Genomic DNA, 20551 nt, shown 5'->3' on the forward strand with positions numbered 1-20551 from the left:
CAGCTGTTACAAACACTTGCAGTGTGCTGTTTTGCCAATACCTCTACCTTTGTCTGAAAAGCTACACCAACACCCTGACACATGCAGCAGCAAGCACTGCCTGGTGTTGCCCCAACAGCCTGTTGCTGCAGCCCCCTCCAGCCCCAACACCACCCAAACCCCTCTGCTGCCCCAGCCCCGTTCCCTGTGGGTGCAGCTGGGCACTGCCCCTGCCAAGCAGCAGCGGCCTGAGGAAGAGAAGAGCCAACCGACAACAAGAGCTGTTTGAAGGAACAACTTTTTTTTTAATAAAGTGTACAAAGTAGTAAAACTTACACAAGGTGCTGTGACAGCTGTTACAGAGGTGATTCAAGCTCCCCCACAGGCCTCATGATGAAACTCCAGAGCATTGGGTGGAGATGAAGGAGATGAATATGACAGACCCACCTCTCCCAACGAGCTCAGTGCACCTGCCCTCCCCATCTGACATCCTGCCTCCGGCCAGACCCTGCCCCCTCACCTGCCTGGCCGGGTCGCCTGTGGGCCGTTCCCACTGTCCCACACCACGGCATCCCACACACATTCAACACCAATAACACTGAACCCAGCAACCTGTCCGAGCAGCATGCATACAGAGAGGAAGAGCAAAACATAATCCAACCAAACCCACAACAGTAACAACAACAGAACTTTAAGGCTATGCAAAAACAAAATGAAGCAACATCTTTAAAGCTAGGTAGCAAGTAGCATTTGTGAAACATAAGGCTTGAGGCTTATTGATTCTTCAGAACAGGTTTGTTTCTTTTCATTCTTCAACACCAATGTACCATTTTTCTTCCTTTGCTTGAACAGGGATTTTGTTTCCTCCTCAGCCGGGACATTTAGCTCAGGGAGGTGATGTTGGAGCGGCCTCCCGGGGGTGCAACAATGCGCTTGCTTGCTGAGCGCATGCCTTCATCAACCTGGGTACCTGGGACAGGATGAGAAAGTACAAAGGGAATGGGGAAAGTAAAGAGCATCTTCTTCACAGGACTGAGCAGTCAGGCAGCCTGGAAACTTTTCAAGGCCCTCCAGAGGCTATCTACTGCAACCTGCTCCCTCTCCAACTCCAGTAGCAATTCAGAGCTCCAGTGGCTTTAAAGTCTCTGCAGATGCTTCGTGAACAGATCCACACAGCAAGAACAGCACTGGATGCTGTGCTGGCCTCCACGGCCACAGTGGCCTCCAGGTAGTCTGCCTGGCTATTTCTGCAAGGTGCAGCTCCAGCCATGTCCTTTAAGAGACACACAGGATCTTGCCCTGCCATGATCCACTCTTGTGCTTACCTTGCTGCAGAGCACCTCTAACTGGCCCCTGCCCCAGGCCAGGGACATATGGCCAGTGGCTCTGCCCCCTCCCAGCCCAGCCACCACATGTATTCACCTGACAGGCTGAATCCAGACTGATGGAGATTTCTGACGGGTGGTGTCTGACGTGTGGGGGACTCCCTGGTTGACCCCGCAGGGGTGCTCCCCTTGGGGGTGGTGGTCAGGTCAAACACGGGTCCGTCATACAAGCCCCGGGGCACAGCATGCACCTCTGCCATCTGTCAGCAGAGAGAAGAGGACAATGATACTTCTCTGAGCCCAGGGAACATCATGCTCCAGCTGTGCACCAGCTCCTCAGTCCCCCTGCAGGATGTCACATTGCTGTGTACCATAAGTCCTGCAGCACTGAGGCCTGGCACAGCCCCCACTGCCCTGTAAGGTGTGCAGAGCCAGTGCAACAGGTGATCACCCAGATGGGGTTTATGCTGCACAAATCATGAAGGAGAAGGCAATTTTGGCCAATCTCTTCATTTTAAAGTGTTTCCCTCCAGACTCCTGCTACAGCAGGACAGGATGATGAGAGACATTACCACTGCTAACCTTAAGGAGCATCTGTCTTCACCATGGCACACCACTATCACAAAGGACTCCCTATCCAAGCCTCAGCTATTTTGTACATTCAAAATACACTAGCAATTTGCAGCACTGTTTACAGGGTCCAGCAAGAACAGCAAAGGAAAACCAACCAGTTATTAAGGGCAGTTTGGGCTAACAATAAGCCAAATGTCTCCTGGCATCCCCACCTCCTCACCTTCCTCCTGGCTTTGATGCGCTTGTAGACGTAGTCAGGGAAAGGGCTGCTGGGCAGGAATCGTCCAGTCCCTTGGGTCACATGCAGGTTGCCATCCTCCAGCATGATCTTCCCCTGGCATATGACAACCAGTGGGGCCCCACGGAGCTCCATCCCCTCAAAGATGTTGTATTCAGCCACCTGCAGCAACCCCAGGATGATGGTCAGGAGGGACACTCAGGGTGGGTCAGTCCCCACACCTCACTGCTGGAGTCACCAATGCAAGCAGAAGACACCTCTAAAGCCTTGCATGCTCAGAGGCCTCCTGTAGCTCACTAGCCCGTCACAGTAAAAGCCCACCAGAGCTTCCAGTGTGAACCAGGACCTGCTGGTTTGAAGCTCAGTGTGAGAAAGAACTCTCAGAGCAGACAAAGGCAGGACCTAGACTTGAGGTAAGGCATGAGCAAAGCGCTGTGGCAATGACAGGAAAAATATCTGTGCCTGGAAGAGGAACGAAGATAAGGAGAAATGTGTGTCTTTCCACCTGCATAGGTCAGGGTCAGGAGAAGAATACTCACACAGGGTGAGAAAAGCCCTACGTGCCTCACAACAGGCACTACCTAGAGCCTGGGCTCAGTTCCTCCTCCTCAGAGCCAAGTAGGACAGTACCAAGCTCCCAGCAGCCAGGCAACCTTTCTACAAAACTACTCACACGCCACCCTCCAGTGTTCACACGGATGAGCAGAGGACTTACAGACTGATGGGTTTTTGCTGTGATGATTTTTACAGCATCAGGATCCCATATAACCAGATCGCTGTCCGAGCCCACTGCTATTCTCCCTTTCCGTGGATACAGGTTGAAGATTTTGGCAGCATTAGTGCTTGTGACAGCCACAAACTGGTTTTCATCCATCTTTCCAGTGGCCTGCACACACAAAAAAAGAATTAAGTCCATCTATGGGGAAAGGGTGAGTAAGAGCCTTGGAAAGCACCATCCTCACTCCCACACAAGGTGCTGACTGGCTGGGCCCAAGCTTCTGAGGCTGATCTTACTAACTAGTGTCAGACAGACCAAGAACTGGGGGCACAGTTACAGCTTCTGGATGATCACCCCAAGCCTGCGACAGCTATCTCTCCTGCCCCAGCTTGATTTGACTCTCAAAGCCAGAGAGGGAACAAGCTGGGTGCCCAGCTCTACAGGGCAGTAGCATGGGTGTGTGAGATGGCAACCACCTCTTCCCACTCTGCCCCTTCCCTGGTGGGACTCTCACCACTGCCTTGTCCCAGATGACAGACATTCGTTCCTCTATGCCATTGGTTCCTTCTGGGATCGCCGTGAAGTTGTCTTTTCCAATGGCTTTCTGTGCAGTGCTGAAGGTACAGTGAGCACTTCCCGACACCTGCAGATCACCACTGAAGAGGGGTGGAACAAACCCACTGTCAGTCATTTTGGAGTCAGACAGCAACAGAGACATGGGGGATATGTATTTCCTCTAGCCACGAGCTCAGGTTTTTTTACTCTGCACCCTCATTTCCACAGTCCCTCTGCCTGAAGACTTCCACCTGACCCAGCCCCTGGGGCAGCTGTGTCACATGGAGGCAAGAGACCTCTGCCATGCTGTGCTACCCACCTGAGCATGGGCAGCATCCTGTACAAAAGAAAAGTCAACAGCTCAGGTCCTAGGGAACAAAGTGGTTTTAGTGTCAGACCAAAAGACGTCCTTTCATCCTGGACTCCATTTCTCGCAGTTTGTCAGGTCTGCTTCAGAGAACCCTTCTGCCACACAGGGAAGAAGAGGCCTCTCTGCTCCAGAGCTGTCTCCCAGTCCACAAGCCAGCCCTTGCACTGTGCACTGCCAGCTCCTGCATGCTGAGGGCTAGCACAGTCCTCCCCCACCCCATGAAAGCCTGCTGTAGTGGGATGAAGGGAGTTCAGACTGCCCAGAAGGGCACCTGGACACATCCTGCTCCTAGGAAAGAGGAAGAGCCAGCGAGCTGCCCACAGACAAGGGAGGGCGAGCAGCTGTCCATGGCTCCCTGGAAGTCACCCAGCTGCTGCTCGGTGCTCACATAACACTGGACAGACAGCAACTGGAAAGTCATTGCTGCCAGGCAAAGGAAAGCAGACCAAGGCAGGCCAGCTCCCAGCACTGCTTGCACCTGGACAGTGCAGACACAGTGACTCTCCTCAAGGCTGCAAATCTGCCCTAATCCACTGGTAATCTCCATCTTCCTCTGATCATTTCTGCCATATGTCTGACGAATTGTACAGACAGAGGCCCAGAATGACGACACAACACGCTTCCTGCTGGAGACAAACATGCCATCCAGTCCAGCTGGAACCTCACAGTCTCTCCTGCTGCAGCCTCACAGAAAACGGTATGGCAAAGGTGTCAGGACAGACCTATGAGCTGCAGGGACCAAGAATTGCTTGTGTCTTCTTTGAGGTCTGGGCTACATTGGCAGCAGAAGGTAAGGAATAGAAAAACAGTTCAGGAGCTGGGCCCACATTTCCTTGCCACTTGTTAAGACCTGCACCTGTATCATAGATCCAATATGCACTGTGGTATCTCTTGTTCATTGACAAATGAACACCTCATGCAAAATGCAGGGTGAGCTGCATACTCAGACTGCAAATGCACTGGCACTTCTCTTACAGCCAGACACAGCATCTCCACTCTGGCACAAACCAGGTTTATCCTAACGTGCCCTCCTGGACACCTCTTAGTGACTCGATTATAAATGAAAAAACCATCTGCCATCCCAGCCAGATGCGCAGGAGCTGCTTCTGAAGGTCTCCTGCACTCTGCAAGCTCTGTTACTGCTCACCTGTATAGGTGTGTGAATATATCTGCTTTCTATTTGACTGGGGTCCCCAGAAGGCTGTCTAACCTGTAACACTCTCCACATTGGTGCAGCATCCCGCATCATTGTGCAGCATCCCAATCCAAGCATCCATTCCCCACTTCTCCAGTTCAGTGAATCCTTCCGTTGACAAGTCTGTTTTAGCTTGTCCTCATTTCTTTGTCTTCTTCAGAGCCTTTTAAATGGTTCATGACAACTGGTATTTTTCTCATTAGTGATGTTAAGCTTATTGTGTTCTCCCTCCACTCTTGAGGCTAAACCAACATGGCTTGGAGTCAGAGCCATTTCACTGCTCAGTTTATTATATACCTACAGTGAAGTGGTTCAGGCTGGACTAACCTTTCTTCCGTACCCAGAGTCCACTTTCTCCTAGCAGTATCCCCAGCAGAGCTGTCACTCACCTGGCCAGGAGGGAGTTAAGGTAGTCAGGAGTGGTTGGGTCTGGACTCAGTGGTGGAGAGACCACAAATGCCGCAGCCTTCGCCCAGTTCTTGCTCCAGTAGTGCGTTCCATCAGTCCCCAGACTGGCTGTGATGGGCTCACCAAACACCACAATGCCTGGAGAAGGGCGCAGAAAGAACAGTGTTTTGGTGGAGCCTGGTGACATCCTCCACAGCACTACCAAGAGCCTGCAATGTCCTGAGAATACCCAGACCTGTGCCACTATAGGGTCCTCCTGCTCAAGGGCACAAATCCTCATGCACCAGAATCCCCCTTCACACCTCCTGGGACAGGGGCACAGGGCCCACTGAACAGAGCTGCACTTGTGGGGCATCTCTGTGCTCCAGCACCACTGACAAATGGAGCTCCCAGCCACCTGAAAAGGCACCGAAGCACTTTCACGGGGCCAGCATTTCAAAGGGAGGCCAGAGCTATACGCAGCAGCTCAACCACATGCATTGAACAAGTATCCTCACTGAGCCCTTCACAGCTGCAAACTGGTGTTTAAAACATTGCTCCTACCTGTGCCCCACATATTATTGTTACCTGATTGTCAACAGGAGATGGCTCCATGTGGCCTACTGCAGTGTCACCCTGCCCTTCACCAGTCAGGCAAACTCCTAAGCTAACTGCTCCCTAGCAGAAGGGGAAGCACTAGGCAGCACTTGAAGCACAGTGCTGATCTTGGCAAAACAGCCACGAGGCCATGAAAACCACATAATCCAGCAGCCTGGTGGCAGCAGCAGGGCCAAGTGTAGCACCAGCTGCCACTCACCTTTTTTTCGGGCTTGTGAGATGAGGTCAGCAGCACTTTTGCTCATCACTTTAGTCACGTAGAGAGGACAGTTGGTCTGGCTGGCAATAGTGATGGCCCGGAAGACAGCTTCTGCTTCCAGCTGGAAGAGAGGATGCCACACAGCTGCAGAGGAGCACTGACTGGGCAGGGAGGAGCCCCCGTTACTCTCAACACACCACTGATTGCTGTGGACACCTGTGCCCTCGCTTTCACCCTTGACTCCCCCAGGGCAGTTTCATCAGGGAGACCTGAGGGGGGAAGCTGCTGTCTCCCCAGGGCCTGGCCCAAAGGCAGGCTACAGTAACACAATGCCTGGCACAGGAGCACTGCCTGAACCCTGCTCAGGAGCCAGCAGAGCTGCACCTGCTGTTTTTTTCCACTGCCTGGTTCCAGCTCTCCCAGCAGCCCAAGGAGCCCAGGGACTGCTGCCCAGCCTGCCAGCTGTGCCGGCAGGCTGATGCCAGGCAGTGGGAAGGCCACCCTTTCACAGCACTCCCCTGCTCCAGGCTGTCCTACAGTGCAGCAGGTTTAGTCAGATGTCCCCTATCACCCCCATGGCAGGGTGCAGAGGGCTGCACGCTGGCAAGCTGCTTGTCACTGAGGCTGCCATCCTGTAGTGCAGCTTCTGCTTGCCCCAGCCTGCTGACAGCCACCCCATCTCATGTCCTGCTGTTATTGGAGGGTAGATTTCCACCAGGAGGGATATCTTTGGATCATTACATCAGCCTGAGCTCAGCCTCAGAGTTCTCCATGTGTTTGCTCTATAATTTGGCTTCAAGTGTTGGCTTGAGAAAGTTCAAAACAGAAGCCTTAAAAAGACACAATGATCCAGCCCCAAGGGCAATGCCTGGGACCATGCCAGCCAAAATGTCCCAGGGCAGAGAAGCAGAGCATTGCATCCAGACACACATGCATTTCTACTCCTCTCATACTTCTGCAGATCTATTTGCTGTACAGTGAAAAGAGGTTTTTTGCTTTAAATAGAAATTTAAGTGAGAAGTGATTTTTATCACCATATTTATGGGCTGTAGTAGTTGATGGGGTTTAACATGTGGACAGGAGCAAACAGCCATCACTGCATACCCCTCAGAGCAGGTTACAATCTGGAGCTGCATCATCCTGCCCTGTCGAGTCACCACCATCACCAGCAGAAGAACATGCTTTTAACCCCCACTGAGGTCTCTCCAGGACAGAGAAGACCCACGGAGCCACACACCACTCTCCTAATGCTTTGCCATCTGCCTGCAGGCTTTATGCTGTAGCAGTGTCATTTGTGCTCCACCTAACATTTTCCAAGGAAGAGTATGTTCTGGAAGAAAGACACTCCTTATTTTCAAAGCCAATGAGATCTGGATTTGGCTGAACGCATAATATCTACAGCCTTGCACTGTTCTCTTACACTTTCTTTACACTGTAATGGCATTTCAAGATCAAATACCTAACAATGTTTCATTGGCTTTGGATGAGATCTGCACTGCTTATGGTAACAGGACAGTTCTCAAATCTGGACACAACCACAGCTTCCCATAATTGCACTTTAGCTTGCCAACTAGTGGCAACAGGTTAGAGTCATAAAAATAAGAGGAACTCTGAGCCACTGTGTTTGACAGTGAAGCTCTTCCCTGTACTGGAAAATGCTTTACACTCTTGTATTTCAGAGAGGAAGTACTGTTATTACACTAGGCCATTTATGTTGTTACTAGCTCAAATACAACCAACTCCCTACACTTTTAATTTAAGCCTACTGATTTTATTTCAGCAGGCCCTGAAGTACAAATTTGTCCCTGTGCTTCCCTGCTCAACCTTGCTATTGTACCAAATTCCTGTTGTTTTCTTCTTTCACATGCTGTGGGAAGTCAAGGTACCTCTCAGCAGGGAGTTATGTGAAGGGAACCCATCTAAAATTAGACTTAACTCATATTAATAGACCAAACAGAAAAATCCATACAAGCTAAATTTAGAAGTAATCTCATTAGTGTTCTGACAATGATTTGTAACCAGGGAATTCCCCTTCTCTTTCCCTCCCACTCCTTCAAACAATGGCTTCGTCCATCTATCTCTGAAATACACTTTAGAGACTAAGCAGATATAAAGCAGGGAAATGCTGGAATCTGTCAGCACTTAAATATGAACAGTGAATTCTAAAACTTGTCAGTAGATTCTTCTTAGGCTTCCCACACCTATATAAAACAAATGCCCCCAATGCAGCCTCAAAGACTGCTACAGCTATACAGACATTATGCTTGATTGATTCCTCTCTTTGAAACTCAGAACAAGGGCTTCTGTCTCTGCTGGGCAACTCAAGCACAACTAAGAAATGTGTGTCACAAACATGCACCTTGCTCTTTCCTGGGCTGATGATGAAAAAGACAGCAGTGCCTGTAAAAATGGATACCCCTGGATATCCAGGGGTACACACACTCTCCCCTGCCCTGATGCTTGCTTGGCCCCACTGAACACACTGAGCCCTACTGTGATGGGGAAAACTCTTCAGTGAAGCAAGGCTGAACTGTCCTCTGCATCTTACCTCCTCAGGTCTGCTCAGCACATGGCCTTCAGGGCCTGTTATTCCCATCTCCAACATCCTGGCTTGTTCCTAGGACATCAAAATAACAGAGGGATATTACAGGACTGAAACTATCAACCAGAAAAGTAGATCCCTTCTGTGTCAAGCCCTTCCCTCAGGACCATCAACACCTTATGTCCTGTGGGACCATCAGGCAAGGTGAGAGGCTCCTGTACCCTCAAGGGATTAGAAAGAGAAGGAGGGAACATGAGGAAATGGGAGGGCAGGCACTGAGTTAAACCACTTCAGTGAAACAAGAACAATGTGGCAACAAAAAACAGTTACAAAACTCCCCATCCTCTCCAGTTCCCATGTCTGTGAACTGTACCAATTAGTAATTTTGGGGCATTTTATGATTAGGCAGGTGCTAAAATAGAGATAAGCTCTGGCCAATACAATTCCTCTGACCACTCGGTTCTCATGTGAAGGAGCCATCCAACAGTGCACTGCGGCTCTGAAAAGTCCAAACAAAAACTAATTCTTGTACTCTGAAAAGATGCTCAAAGAACGACCTCTTGGTTCATGCTCCTTCAACTCCCAAGAACAAGAGAAAGAAAAATCCAAATAGTTGCAGAGCTTAATTGAGCAATGTCTTCTGTGTCTTAATGAGAAGAAAACATTTGGCTCTTCTGTTACCCAGCACCAATTACAGCACAGCAGCCAATACACACTACCCCCTTGATCACTAAAGCACGTCCCTCAGAACATCTGCCTTGCGAATCCAGCTTCATTAGCCACCAGCTTAAAGGGAGAAAATCTCTCTTGCCAAGGCAGTTCTCGATGGACTTTACCTCTCCTGGTTTGTTATGTGCAAGGCAAAGGTCTCTGCCTCTCCACACTGCAGGCAGATGCAGCTGGAGCAAACATATCATACTTGATAAGACACTCACTTCCATTTAGGTAATTGCTAATGCACTATTTCAGATTAGCTTATGCACAAGGTAGTCACAACAAAAAAATCTTGCTAACTTTGTTATTGCTTCTGAACAGCAAAGATATCACCTAGCACAAGATGTCCAGCTTCAGAGCCATTTTGCTAACACCACACACCAAATCTGCCTGATACAGATTTTCAGTTCTTGCATGCCAGAAGTAGTTAGTTACCTGTGCAATTATATCCCCGTTTTCTGCATGAACTTGAGCTATGGCACCCAGCTCTGCCAGGCAGCTGAAAATCTCATACAGCTAAAAGAGAGACAAGAAAAAATTATTACTGAGCATGCTGCCCATGGCCCTGGCACCCCTCATGGCCCTTCCACCCATGGCTCTGGCAGCAGCAGGACCAGCTCTCTGAAGCAGCTGATGTTCTTGGTGATCTCCTCACTAGACCTGTGCCTCCACCTGCAGTGCAGGAGTCCAGCCAGCCCACAGCACAGCCTGGGGCAGCCCTGCACAGGCAGCCAAGGTAGAGGTGAAGAGCAGCAAGGCCTGGCCAGGGGCAGTAGGCACCAGTCTTATGAGCTGCCCCATGCCCACCATGGCTGTCACCCCGCACTGCTCCTTGAATCAACACAACCATGGCGGCGCAGGGGGTCTCACCTCAGTGTTGGACATCTGGTACAAATCCTTGTAGGCCATATACACCATGAAGGAGTTAACACCTGGGGCAAGGCAGAGAGGAGAAAGAGGTGAGCTGGGTAGGTTAGGCTGCCTGCTCTGGCCACCCTCCCCACCAGCTGCCCTGTGGGGCACAGTTCCTGCTGGCAGCTGTGCAAAACGCTGCAGGCACCCAACAGCACAGCCACCTCTTGCCCTCCCTGGCCAGGGGACAGGGCTGGCCAAGGCCAGGCGGGGAGCCACAAGACACAAACCTTTCTCCTGGACCATGGCGTGCAGCTCCTGCTTGACATGGTCGCTCCAGCGTGGGATGTCCACGTGCAAGGCATAGTCACAGCAGGCCTTGCCATCAGCCCACTCCCGCCACCGCTCCAGCGCCTCGGCCAGGCTGGACTCCGGCTCTGGCACCACATGATCCACTGCAGGGGCACAGCAGAGCAAGGGCTGGGCAAGGTTTCCCACCTGGCCCTTCCACCGTGGCCCGGTGGAATCACTCCACCCTGCAGCTCCACCACCCCAGGCTGGCCTCTTCAACAGCTTCAGGGCAGCTCCAAGAGGATCCTGTCACCTTCACAACATGCCTTGGCTCCTCAAGTGCATTTATTGGCAGGGAAAATGCACAGAGCCTTTGTTTAATGGGCTCTGGCACAGGATCACAGGTTTTTACAGCTTCTGCTGAGAAACTGTCTGAAAGCTGAAGAGCCTTGTCTTCCTCACCCCCACTCCCACCCCATTAGCACTCAGCCTCCTGCCACACTGCAACACTAATGCACCTTTTATTGCACAGCATGTGCAATAAATCACAAAAGATTTTTTTTGGCATAGAGGAAGGAGAAATAGTGGGGGGAGGACAAGGAACCCAGTCCTTTATTGGAAGGATCAACACTTGCTTCTGCATCCCAAGGAACACTGCAGTGCACATAGCTGTAACCACTGCCCAGGACAGTACCTCGACCTCAAACCAGTGCACAGCCATAGCATCCTCCAGGGAAGGACCTCAGAATTCCCTTTCCTTTTTCGTTAGCACTGTTTATTTTCGAGCAGTGTGGAATGCCAACACACCGCTCTGTTCCTCTGCTCAGAGCCATCTGAGCACCATGCTGCCCTACTGTTATTTAACAGAGAAGTTATGCCATTGTTCCTTTCTGAGGGTTCCAGAGGCAACAGTGGCTGCAGACAAGCACCGCAGAACACAGGATCTCCAAGGTCAAGGGGTCCTATGCACATCTCCTGTACTATCACTTCATTGTTACTAAGGACCAAAAGATTAATCCCAGTCCTTACTCCCTAGACTGCATTGACAGAGATCACAGAAAATATGAACACACTGTCAAGGACTTTGAAAACACAGAAGACTGAGAAAAGCACATAAAAAACCAAGAACTGGGTGATCTTGCAGGAGTGCTGGGTGGTGTCACACACAGGCCATGCCTGCTGCACTTACTAATCATGGTGGTTCCACCAGCCAGAGCTGCTTTTGTTCCTTGGAAGAAGTCATCCACAGAGGTCATTCCCTTGTATGGCATCTGCAGACGAGTGTGGACATCAATTCCTCCAGGGATCACCATCTTCCCATTGGCTTCTATGGTTTTGACCCCTCCAGGAACAATCAGGTTGTCTCCAATCTGCCTGATGAGATCACACCAAGATACTCTCACAAAGGAAGACCTGCCACAACATAACCTCTGAACAGCTCAGCCAGAGACTGCCAGGGCAGCTCCCTGCCAGCAGGAACACCCCACTCTGTCCCACTCCCAGACCCAGGCTTGCCGGAGCAAAATCACTCTGCAGCAACATGCAGGATTATCTGGCTTGCTTACACCTATGCTGTGCTTAGTTTAGGGGTGGCTGCCATCTGTCCAGCCACTCTGCAGGTCACTTGGATGGCGCCTGCTGCATGGGGCACACACTGGGTTGGGGTAGCTGGGGAGTATGGTCTGATGGTGACCTCTGCAGTGTGTGGTGAGAACCTGCCTAGGACACCTCATCCCATACAGGCTCACAAAACAGGCTGCAGCATATGCATTTCCAGCATAGCAGCTCTAACTGCTCACCCAGGGTACATGCTCACAAAACCCGACACCAGCCCTGCTTCCAAGTGAGCTACACCCCTAATCTCTCCTGCCTCCCGTCCTTCTGCCCACCTTAAGTAAGGATCAAGTCTGAGCTTACTTACAAATAAAGATGATTTTTACTGTAATGCCACAGCTGCTAGGCCAGCTCAGGGCTTATCAGGGACTTGCAATGCCACTCACAACACAAAATCCCAAGAGTGAAGGGACTCCTGGGAGCTGGGAAATAGCTCAGCAAGTGCCCAGCCTGACTGGCTGCAGCCTGCTGGGCTCGTAGCACAACCTGCAGGCTCTGGGTTCACTGTCTTCCCAAGAAGTGCACAGTTCCCCCCTATCACCTTGTCTCTTCTGTGACCCTAAAGGACAGCTTTGCAGGGTCATATTGTAGTGAAGGCAGCTAAAATCACAAGTACCGAAGAATGTCTTCTGAAAACAGGAAATCTAGAGAGTTCTAGCATAAATGTACTAGTAACCTAATACACAACTATAGTGCTCTGGAGCCTGTCCTGTTTGAGCACAACTTGACAAGTATCACAAGTATCCAGCCCTCCTGCAGGCCAAGTCACCTGAACCTCAGCATTCCCTTCTTCAGACCCTGTTCCCTCAACCCTTTATGTGCCCATATGTTCAACTCAGCCTTCAAATCTCTTCCTTCAGAAATCCTACTTTCATCAAGCCTTTCTCAGTGCTCCTTGATAAATCAAGTTTAAAGGTAAGTTGGTTTTAGTGGAAAACTTCAGATTTCCTTGGGGAACTAAAAATGAGAAATAAATTTCATTTTTGCATTTCATTCAAGCTGAGTCACTTTGCAGTTTTTTTTCCCCCTAGTGTAACAAAAATTCTGTGGACAGAACTGCTCACTTTACTGTCCTCGCAGCAATAAATCAGCAGCTCTTCACACTGCTTTTACAGAGATGAATCCATCACTAAAGGTTTTTAATTGCTCACTGTATTCTTCGCAGAATTCACTTGTAAGAGCATTTAGCTCCCAAGGCAGTGAAATTCTGTGGCCTCCAGGCCATAGATGAGGCTCAGTGATTCACCCAATGATACTCAGAAAGCATGCACCACAAAAACACCAAAGCTAGCTCTGATCCCTGCCTGTTTACAGACACTTGTCAATCACAAGTGGTCTTGCCACCAGATAAAAATACAATCACACTTCTTGAAGTATTTATCTGCTGCTGGATTTTTAACAAATACCACCCTGGGAAGGCTGGATATATAACTCTTACCACAGAGCATGCAATGCCTTTTCAAGTCTCAGGGCTATAAACTATCATAGTTCTTTCACTTCACCCAGTGTGGAGCTGGCCCTGACACAATACCTTTGCCAAGTTTGAAGGCAGCCTTTAAACAACTGAGCTATTCCTACAGCTCTGAGACAGAGAAGCTGGGGGAACCCAGAGGATTCCCTGCAATTCCTGGAAATCTCAAAGATGCAGATGACTTGCAGCACAGCACTATCCTTGTAAGTGCTAACAAACAGGATCCTGTGTGGGGTCATTGACACTAATATGGTTAACACAGGGCAAAAGAGAAGTCAAAGATAAACCTCGTTCCTGGTGCAATTAGACACAACTTTGCTGTACAATGAACACTGTATCACAATCCCACAAGCCTGACTGCAATTCTGTCACTGGAGTTCCTCTGAAAACACATGAGACAATCATATCTGTGCTTACACACAGTGCAGAGTGCAGTTGAGCCTCCGAGTAGAGAGGGTTATCAAGTTTTACTGCTTGGCAAACTGGGCACAGACCACATCCACAAAAAGCCAATAACCACCCAACCTGAAGCTAGTTTAAGGGGAGATGAAGACAGGAAAAATCCAATACTTACTTTATGAGGCCATCCTCCATGTAAATGTCAGCATAGAATGACTGGTCATCATTGACTATTCGCCCTCCTTTAATAAGGAGACGATCACTCTGAAAAGGGAAGAGCACAGCAGCTGTCAGTAGCACATTACACACATGCTTTGATCACTTTTGACTAAGACGGTGGTTAGACACTGGAACAGGTTGCCCAGGGAGGTTATGGACGCCCCAGTGCTGGCAGTATTCAAAGCTGGGTTGGTTAAGTCCTTGAGCAACCTGGTCTAGTGGGAAGTGTCCCACTAGAGGGGGTTGGGACTACATGATCTTTTAAGGTTCATTCCAGCCCCTTAATATATTATGATTTTATGATTCTCAGCACTTCGTACAGGCACTCTCCCACTGCTCACCTCAACCACTGATGCTGCAGAAATGTCACTAGACCTGTGTCAACACTCCAAACAACAGTACAAGAGCAAGGATTGAAAATGTCTTACTCCAAAACCCATTTCTAAGTGAGAGAGGGGGCTGCCACAAAGACCACCAAAACACCACCGAGGCAGACTAAGCACAAGGGGATACAGCAAATATGCTTCCATAAAATATAGAGGGAAGTCAACAGCTTCCTACATCGGGACATTATGCACATAACTAGGCAGGCAGCATGAGCCACAGACACCAGCATTTAGTTTGTACTATGGGCATGTCTCTAAATCTTATCCAGATACCACATAAAGTAAGTTGCATTAAAGAAGACAAGTTATTCTCTGCTCTGTTTCCACCTTCCAAAAACCACCAACAGGACAGGCAACCAGCTGTTAATCTGCCACTCTCCTGCTGTGCTTGGGGTAATGATTCTGAGGCATTTCACAGGTCTATACAAAAAACAGGAGGCACTGGACTGCACTCCAGTCTCATGATTTACCACCTCTTCTGTTCTCCTTCCTACTGACCAAAGTGGCCAGCAGCCTTCTCCAAAGGAGCACAGCCAGACAACAGAGGAACACCCCAGCCAGAATTGTCCTTATACTCTTCCTGCGTTCACACTTTTGGACCAGACAACTCAGCATACACTGATGCGAGACGATGGGCACTGTCCTGTGGGGAACAGACCCTGTCCAGGGGAACTCAGATGGCAGAGGTCCTGCTCTTCTACCTACCTCCACCTGTACAAGTCTGTACAAGCAGCTGCAGGCAGTACAGGGGCAAACCACTGCCTGCCATGGATTCAGGTGACATAGGCTGACTGCTGTGCCAGAGAACATGTTGTCTACTTGACTGCTTGAAACACCTCCAACAACTCTTCAGCTCTTCATCACACCTTACATTCCTCTCTGTTGCCCACAGCCCAGGTTTTGGTATGTAAATACACTCCCCTTCCACAGTGTGAGCCTGGACAAGGGCAGACCAGAGCCTTCAGCAGGGCTCACATGCCAGCCTCACCCTGTGAGGCTCTGGCATGGCTAATTGTTCTGCAGGGAGATGGGTTTGCTCTCCACCCGCCACCCTTGGGGCCATTTCTGAAGTATCGCCACCATGGTGGGAATTTGCAGCTTCCTTTCTGTCAACAGAAGGATGCAAAGAATACTCCAGCATCCCGGCAGCAGCCAAAGCCCAGAGCTCCGCGTGCGTTTTTACAGCAATCTCATCCACAGGCAGTGGAGACAAAGGAACTGGGTGGGGAAAGGAGGGGAATGCCGGCGCGCTCAGCCCCGCCGCAGCCCGGCGTGCGAACAGCCGCGGGCCCCGCACTGCCCGGCGGGGCTGCCCCACGGCTGGCACCCTCGGCAAGGGGCATCCACCTTCCCCGCCAGCACAGCCCAGGGAGCCTCTTCTCACACCAGGAAAAGAACTCAGCTCAGCTGCTCCCGGTTCTCCTGCCACTCACCGTCTTCTCCAACAAGCAGACCCGGGGGCAGCCCCGCTTCCTCCCTGCCCAGGCTGACATATCCGGCAGAGGTCTGCCCAAACTGCGCTGTCTAAGGGGGGCCTGGAAGCAAGGGCACCTCACAGCCCCCCAAGCACAGCTCCTTCAGACATCCTGCACTGACGCGCCTCCATGAGCACACGGAGATCTGGATCTTGACCAGCGACCTGGGGACCACAGCCACCTCTCCCTGGGGACCACAACCACCTCTCAGGAGCAGCTGAGGCACAAGGACAGCTGGTGTGCGCTGGCTTGGCAGTCCCAGGTGCTTGGGCCAGAGCACAGCTGCGCTATGCCCCTCCCCATGGGGCACATGCTGGGCAAAGCTCAGTTTTGGGGCTGAGGACCCTGAGCACAGACACGGTAACAAAAAAAATCTCCCTGCCCAGATCCACTAACAGCCTTCCACTTTTTTTTGTCTTGTCCTCCCCAACTTGCTTTCTTGAATTTCTGGAGCTGGTTCTTATTAGAGTGTGGGAGCATCAGTAAATACTGATGCTAGCCTGCCCTTCCCTGCACATTAGACCAGAGGAAGCCAAGAGAGTCAGGCAGAGGTGGCACAGGTGCAGGACACTGTCACATTGACAATTACTGAATGAAGTGTTAAGAGGAGCTCAAGAAATATGCCTGCTCCACACTCACAAGAGGTCATTCTGTGGTAGATGTGAAGGGCTGCTCAGTGCTAACTCTGTCAGTACACAAAACTGAGAGATCCACAATGGCTGAAGCACAAACAAGGCATCCATTCAGGAGGTCAGGCACTGCTAGAACCCACCACATCCACCCGACAGTGAAGGGACTGCACCAGCACCCACCCACGGACTGCAAGGAAAAAAAATTGCAACTAAGTTGAATAAGGAAAATCCAAATTACATGCCTACAGGCTCTGGCATCATTCAGGTGTCAAGAGGCAGGGAAAGAAGAAATTAAGAGAATGAAGCAGTTATGAGGAAATGAGCCTGACTTAATAGCCAGGCTTCTTCAGTGCACGCTACCAGAGCAGCCCCAGACCACAATAAACGCACTGTTCCCATATCAGGGCTCACTGTGCCTCTGTACGCCCACCACAGCTCTTGCCAGCCAGCATCAGGCTGTGTCATCAGCCTCTGAGCAGAGGGAAAATCCCTTCTGCAGCAGGAGCCATGGGGACATGGCCAGGGAGGGAGCAACCAGTGCCCAGCACAGCCTTTGGGCAAAGGGTGCCAAAGCAGCCAGGAGTGCAAGATGCTGCATTGGCCGTGGCTGTTCACGGCTCTGCCTGACCATTGGCACAGTCCTGCCAGGCCCATTGGTCTGACCTCCACTGCTGACAGTGCCTCCAAAGCACTTGGGCAGCCAGTGACAGTTCATCTGCCACCACTGTGATGCTTTCTGTGAGGATGCATTTCTGCAGGCACAAGGGATGCCTGCAAGGCCAAGCCTGGAGCTTTCCCTCCAGCACAGCTCTACCAAAACCTGCCAGATTCACCACCAGCCCTCAACTCCTCTCCATGCTGGTAAGCCTTTATGCAGAACTCTCCCTGTCTCTCTGCCTGTTTGCATTTGGGATCAAGCTTTCAAACCCATTACCCATTCTCTCATGCCCATACTCTGCTCCTGATGCACTTAAGCATCATCTGGTCATTTTGAGATCCCAAAGTATCAGGTGGTCTCTTAACATTTTTCAGAGTGATGCTGCAAAAAGAAAGGCAGGCAGCAGTTCCAGAAGGCTGTCGAACCCAGCCAAGAACAGTGCTCACCTCGTTTACAAAGCACAATGGCATAATTAGAGGAGCACAGAAGCAGGTGTTTTACTGGTTTTTCCCTTGTAAAAACAGAGACACTAATTGCAGATGTTTTTCATCAGAAGTGTATGTTTCCTCCTTACTAATGCACCACACAACAGCATGGAAGAACCCCTGGCTAGTGTCACAGGGAGAGATAGCTGCCAGCTACACTGTGATTCCCTACTGTTTGTGACTTAGAAATGACAAACTGAGAGCTACCAGTTCACCAAAACCCATCCAGTCAGTAACTGAGGCCTTCTTCTCCATGTGTACCTGATACAACATACTGGCCAACACCATAACACCATACAGACTTCCTTGTTTTTAGAGGTGGCACAGACATCACAGAGAAGGTGTTGTGGGCTCTGGTAGGGGAATTAGGGTGGGCATGGCTCACACCAAGAAAAAATACAGGCTCCCCAGTCTACCTGGCCTAGGAAAAGATTTTACGACAAAAGCACAAACACTGAGTAATTCTGATTCAACCAACCATTCTGTTAACAGGTATTTTGTAAAATAAGGACAAGATTTTAGTCTTCCACCTCTCTTCCTGCAGAAAAACATACTGTGGACAGCAAGAGGGGAAGTACTTTGATTACCTTTCCAAACAGCCAAAGAAAAGGAACCAATAAAAAGTCTCTCAACAGACATACAAGATCTGAAATAACTATTCTCCTGAGCTGGGCACCCTAGCATCAGCACACATTTAGTGGTCTCTGATGCATGGTGCACAACACGAGACAGTGAGGAGCAACGCATCCATAGCAAGCTGATGGAGCCATCACTGAGAAAGCCAAAGCCTTAGCTAACCTCCCCTCCCTGTGTTTCCTCCATGGCACAACTGACAGACATGCCTGTACTTCCCAGCCTTCCATCAATGACTACAGTCTTGCCTGTCACGCTGTCACATACAGCTTTTGACCAGGCTTTTACAACTCACATTGGGAATAATTTGCACAGAAATTTATCTTGCACTAGCACATGCACCACTCACTCATGCTCCTGGCCTCTCCACTAAAATGGCTGTCCTAGAAAAGATGAGAAACTGCTGCAGACACAGTAGGCAAACTCTGATTTTTCAGACATTACTGGCAGAAACCGACTACAAATACTGACTGCAGCACTGTTGAGTACAAGAGGAACCAGGAGGGATTGTTTCTGCATCTTCAGAAACAATAGCTGTTGGGAAGTACAAATACACAGTTTTCCAATACATCCTTCATATAAGTCCAACCTGCCCATTGCTTGGGTGACAGAAAGCGCAGCATTTTCAGCTTCAGAAAAAGAAAAAAAAAAAAAAAAAAAAGCAGCAAAGGATTTAATAGGGATAAATCAAACAGCTTGGGAGATTTTGTTACCACTGAGGGGAGAGAGCTGCCACTGGATCCCAGAGGAGCAGGCACAAGCCCTGCATATTGATAAAGAGTATAATAAAGAAAAAGCCCCACAGAATGGGAGAAATCCCACCTGCAGCAGCAGTTGGGGTGTCTCAGGATACAGAAATGGCAGTATGTGCAAAGCCATAATATTGCTTGTGAAAGCATCTGAATCTAGGCTGACAAAGGAATTTGTCTTTACATTGGTCAAGATCTTAATGCTTCTTTGAGAGCACTTTGTTCACATTTGTAAAAATAATAACGGAAGTCAAGTGCTTTGCTTTTCCTTTTTCTTCAAAGGGTCAGAGCTGTCCTCAATAGAAAAATCAGGAGCTACAATGAAGCCAGCGAAAAGCCAACAAGATGAAAGACCAGACTGCCTTCCCAAGAGCAAGCCTTCTATGGCATCCGAAGGGCGAGCCGTGAAGCAGAGATGCCACGGCAGAGATCAGAGAAGCTCCAGAGGGAGCGCCACGGCAGGGTACCGGTGGCACCGGGGCTCCCGCAGCTTCAGGGCCAGCCCACCAGCCGCCGCCTCTCCCGGGTCCCGGGAGCTGCAGCGGCACCGCCGCAGCTGGTACGGCGAGACCGAGGAGCTGCTCGGCGGGGACACTGAGCATGGGGAGCGCCCTGCGGGAGGCTGGAGCAACCGCCCATCCCCTCTGGCCCCGCACGGGGAAACACCCCATCGGCACCGGGCACCGCCGGGCTCCGCCGGGTACCGCCGGGCACCGAGCGCCGCAGACGCTCCAGCCCGCGCTGCGCCCGCTGGGGCGCGGGTTCTGCCCAGCGCAGTTCACCGGCGGGGCCGGGGCACCTGCGCGGGCGGAGGCTCTTTGTCTGCGCGCCGCCGCCGCCCCGCTCCGACCCGCAACGCCGGACGCCGGCACCGAGTCTCCCCCCCCACCCCACGGGGCGCCCTGCCCCGCCCACCGCACCCACCGTGATGCGCGGGATGTTTTTCTTGCCCTGGTACGACATGACGCCGCACGGTCCGGCCCGACCCGCCGCCGCCACCCGTTCTGCTTCCGCACCGCTCCTCACAAAGGCGAGACCGAGACCGAGCCCGCCGCACCGGGACGGCCGCCGCCCGCCCCGCCCACCGCGCCGCCCGCCGCCGCCAGGGGGCGCCCGGGCCCGGCTCCGCGCAGGGCGCGCCCGGCCCGCCCCGCCCGGCCTGGCAGGTGTCGGCACCGACCCCGGGCACCGACACCGGCACCGAGCACAGGCAGCGAGCACCGACACCAACACCGGGCACCGACACCGGCACCGAGCACAGGCAGCGAGCACCG

General features: G+C 51.2%; 1 protein-coding gene across 2 annotated transcripts in view; it reads right to left on the reverse strand.

Annotated features, from left to right (window-relative positions):
* Positions 1-261: 261 nt before the first annotated feature.
* Positions 262-20551, reverse strand: part of DPYSL3 (dihydropyrimidinase like 3) — a 28137-nt gene continuing 7847 nt past the window's right edge. The window contains exons 1-14 of one of the 2 annotated variants that reach the window (XM_030283868.4): positions 20202-20370; positions 14216-14304; positions 11746-11930; positions 10556-10720; positions 10284-10345; positions 9849-9929; positions 8706-8774; positions 6158-6278; positions 5343-5499; positions 3348-3489; positions 2831-3001; positions 2098-2277; positions 1402-1564; positions 262-949 (exon numbers count right to left, since the gene is read on the reverse strand). In XM_030283868.4, coding sequence (XP_030139728.1) covers positions 861-949; positions 1402-1564; positions 2098-2277; positions 2831-3001; positions 3348-3489; positions 5343-5499; positions 6158-6278; positions 8706-8774; positions 9849-9929; positions 10284-10345; positions 10556-10720; positions 11746-11930; positions 14216-14304; positions 20202-20240 — 1713 coding nt within the window. In that variant the 5' untranslated portion in view covers positions 20241-20370 and the 3' untranslated portion in view covers positions 262-860. Of the gene's footprint in view, positions 950-1401; positions 1565-2097; positions 2278-2830; positions 3002-3347; positions 3490-5342; positions 5500-6157; positions 6279-8705; positions 8775-9848; positions 9930-10283; positions 10346-10555; positions 10721-11745; positions 11931-14215; positions 14305-20201; positions 20371-20551 lie in introns of those variants that run through there. The other variant, XM_030283866.4, reaches the window with a different exon arrangement.

Source organism: Taeniopygia guttata, chromosome 13 (genome assembly GCF_048771995.1).
Source record: "Taeniopygia guttata chromosome 13, bTaeGut7.mat, whole genome shotgun sequence".
Lineage (NCBI taxonomy): Eukaryota > Metazoa > Chordata > Aves > Passeriformes > Estrildidae > Taeniopygia > Taeniopygia guttata.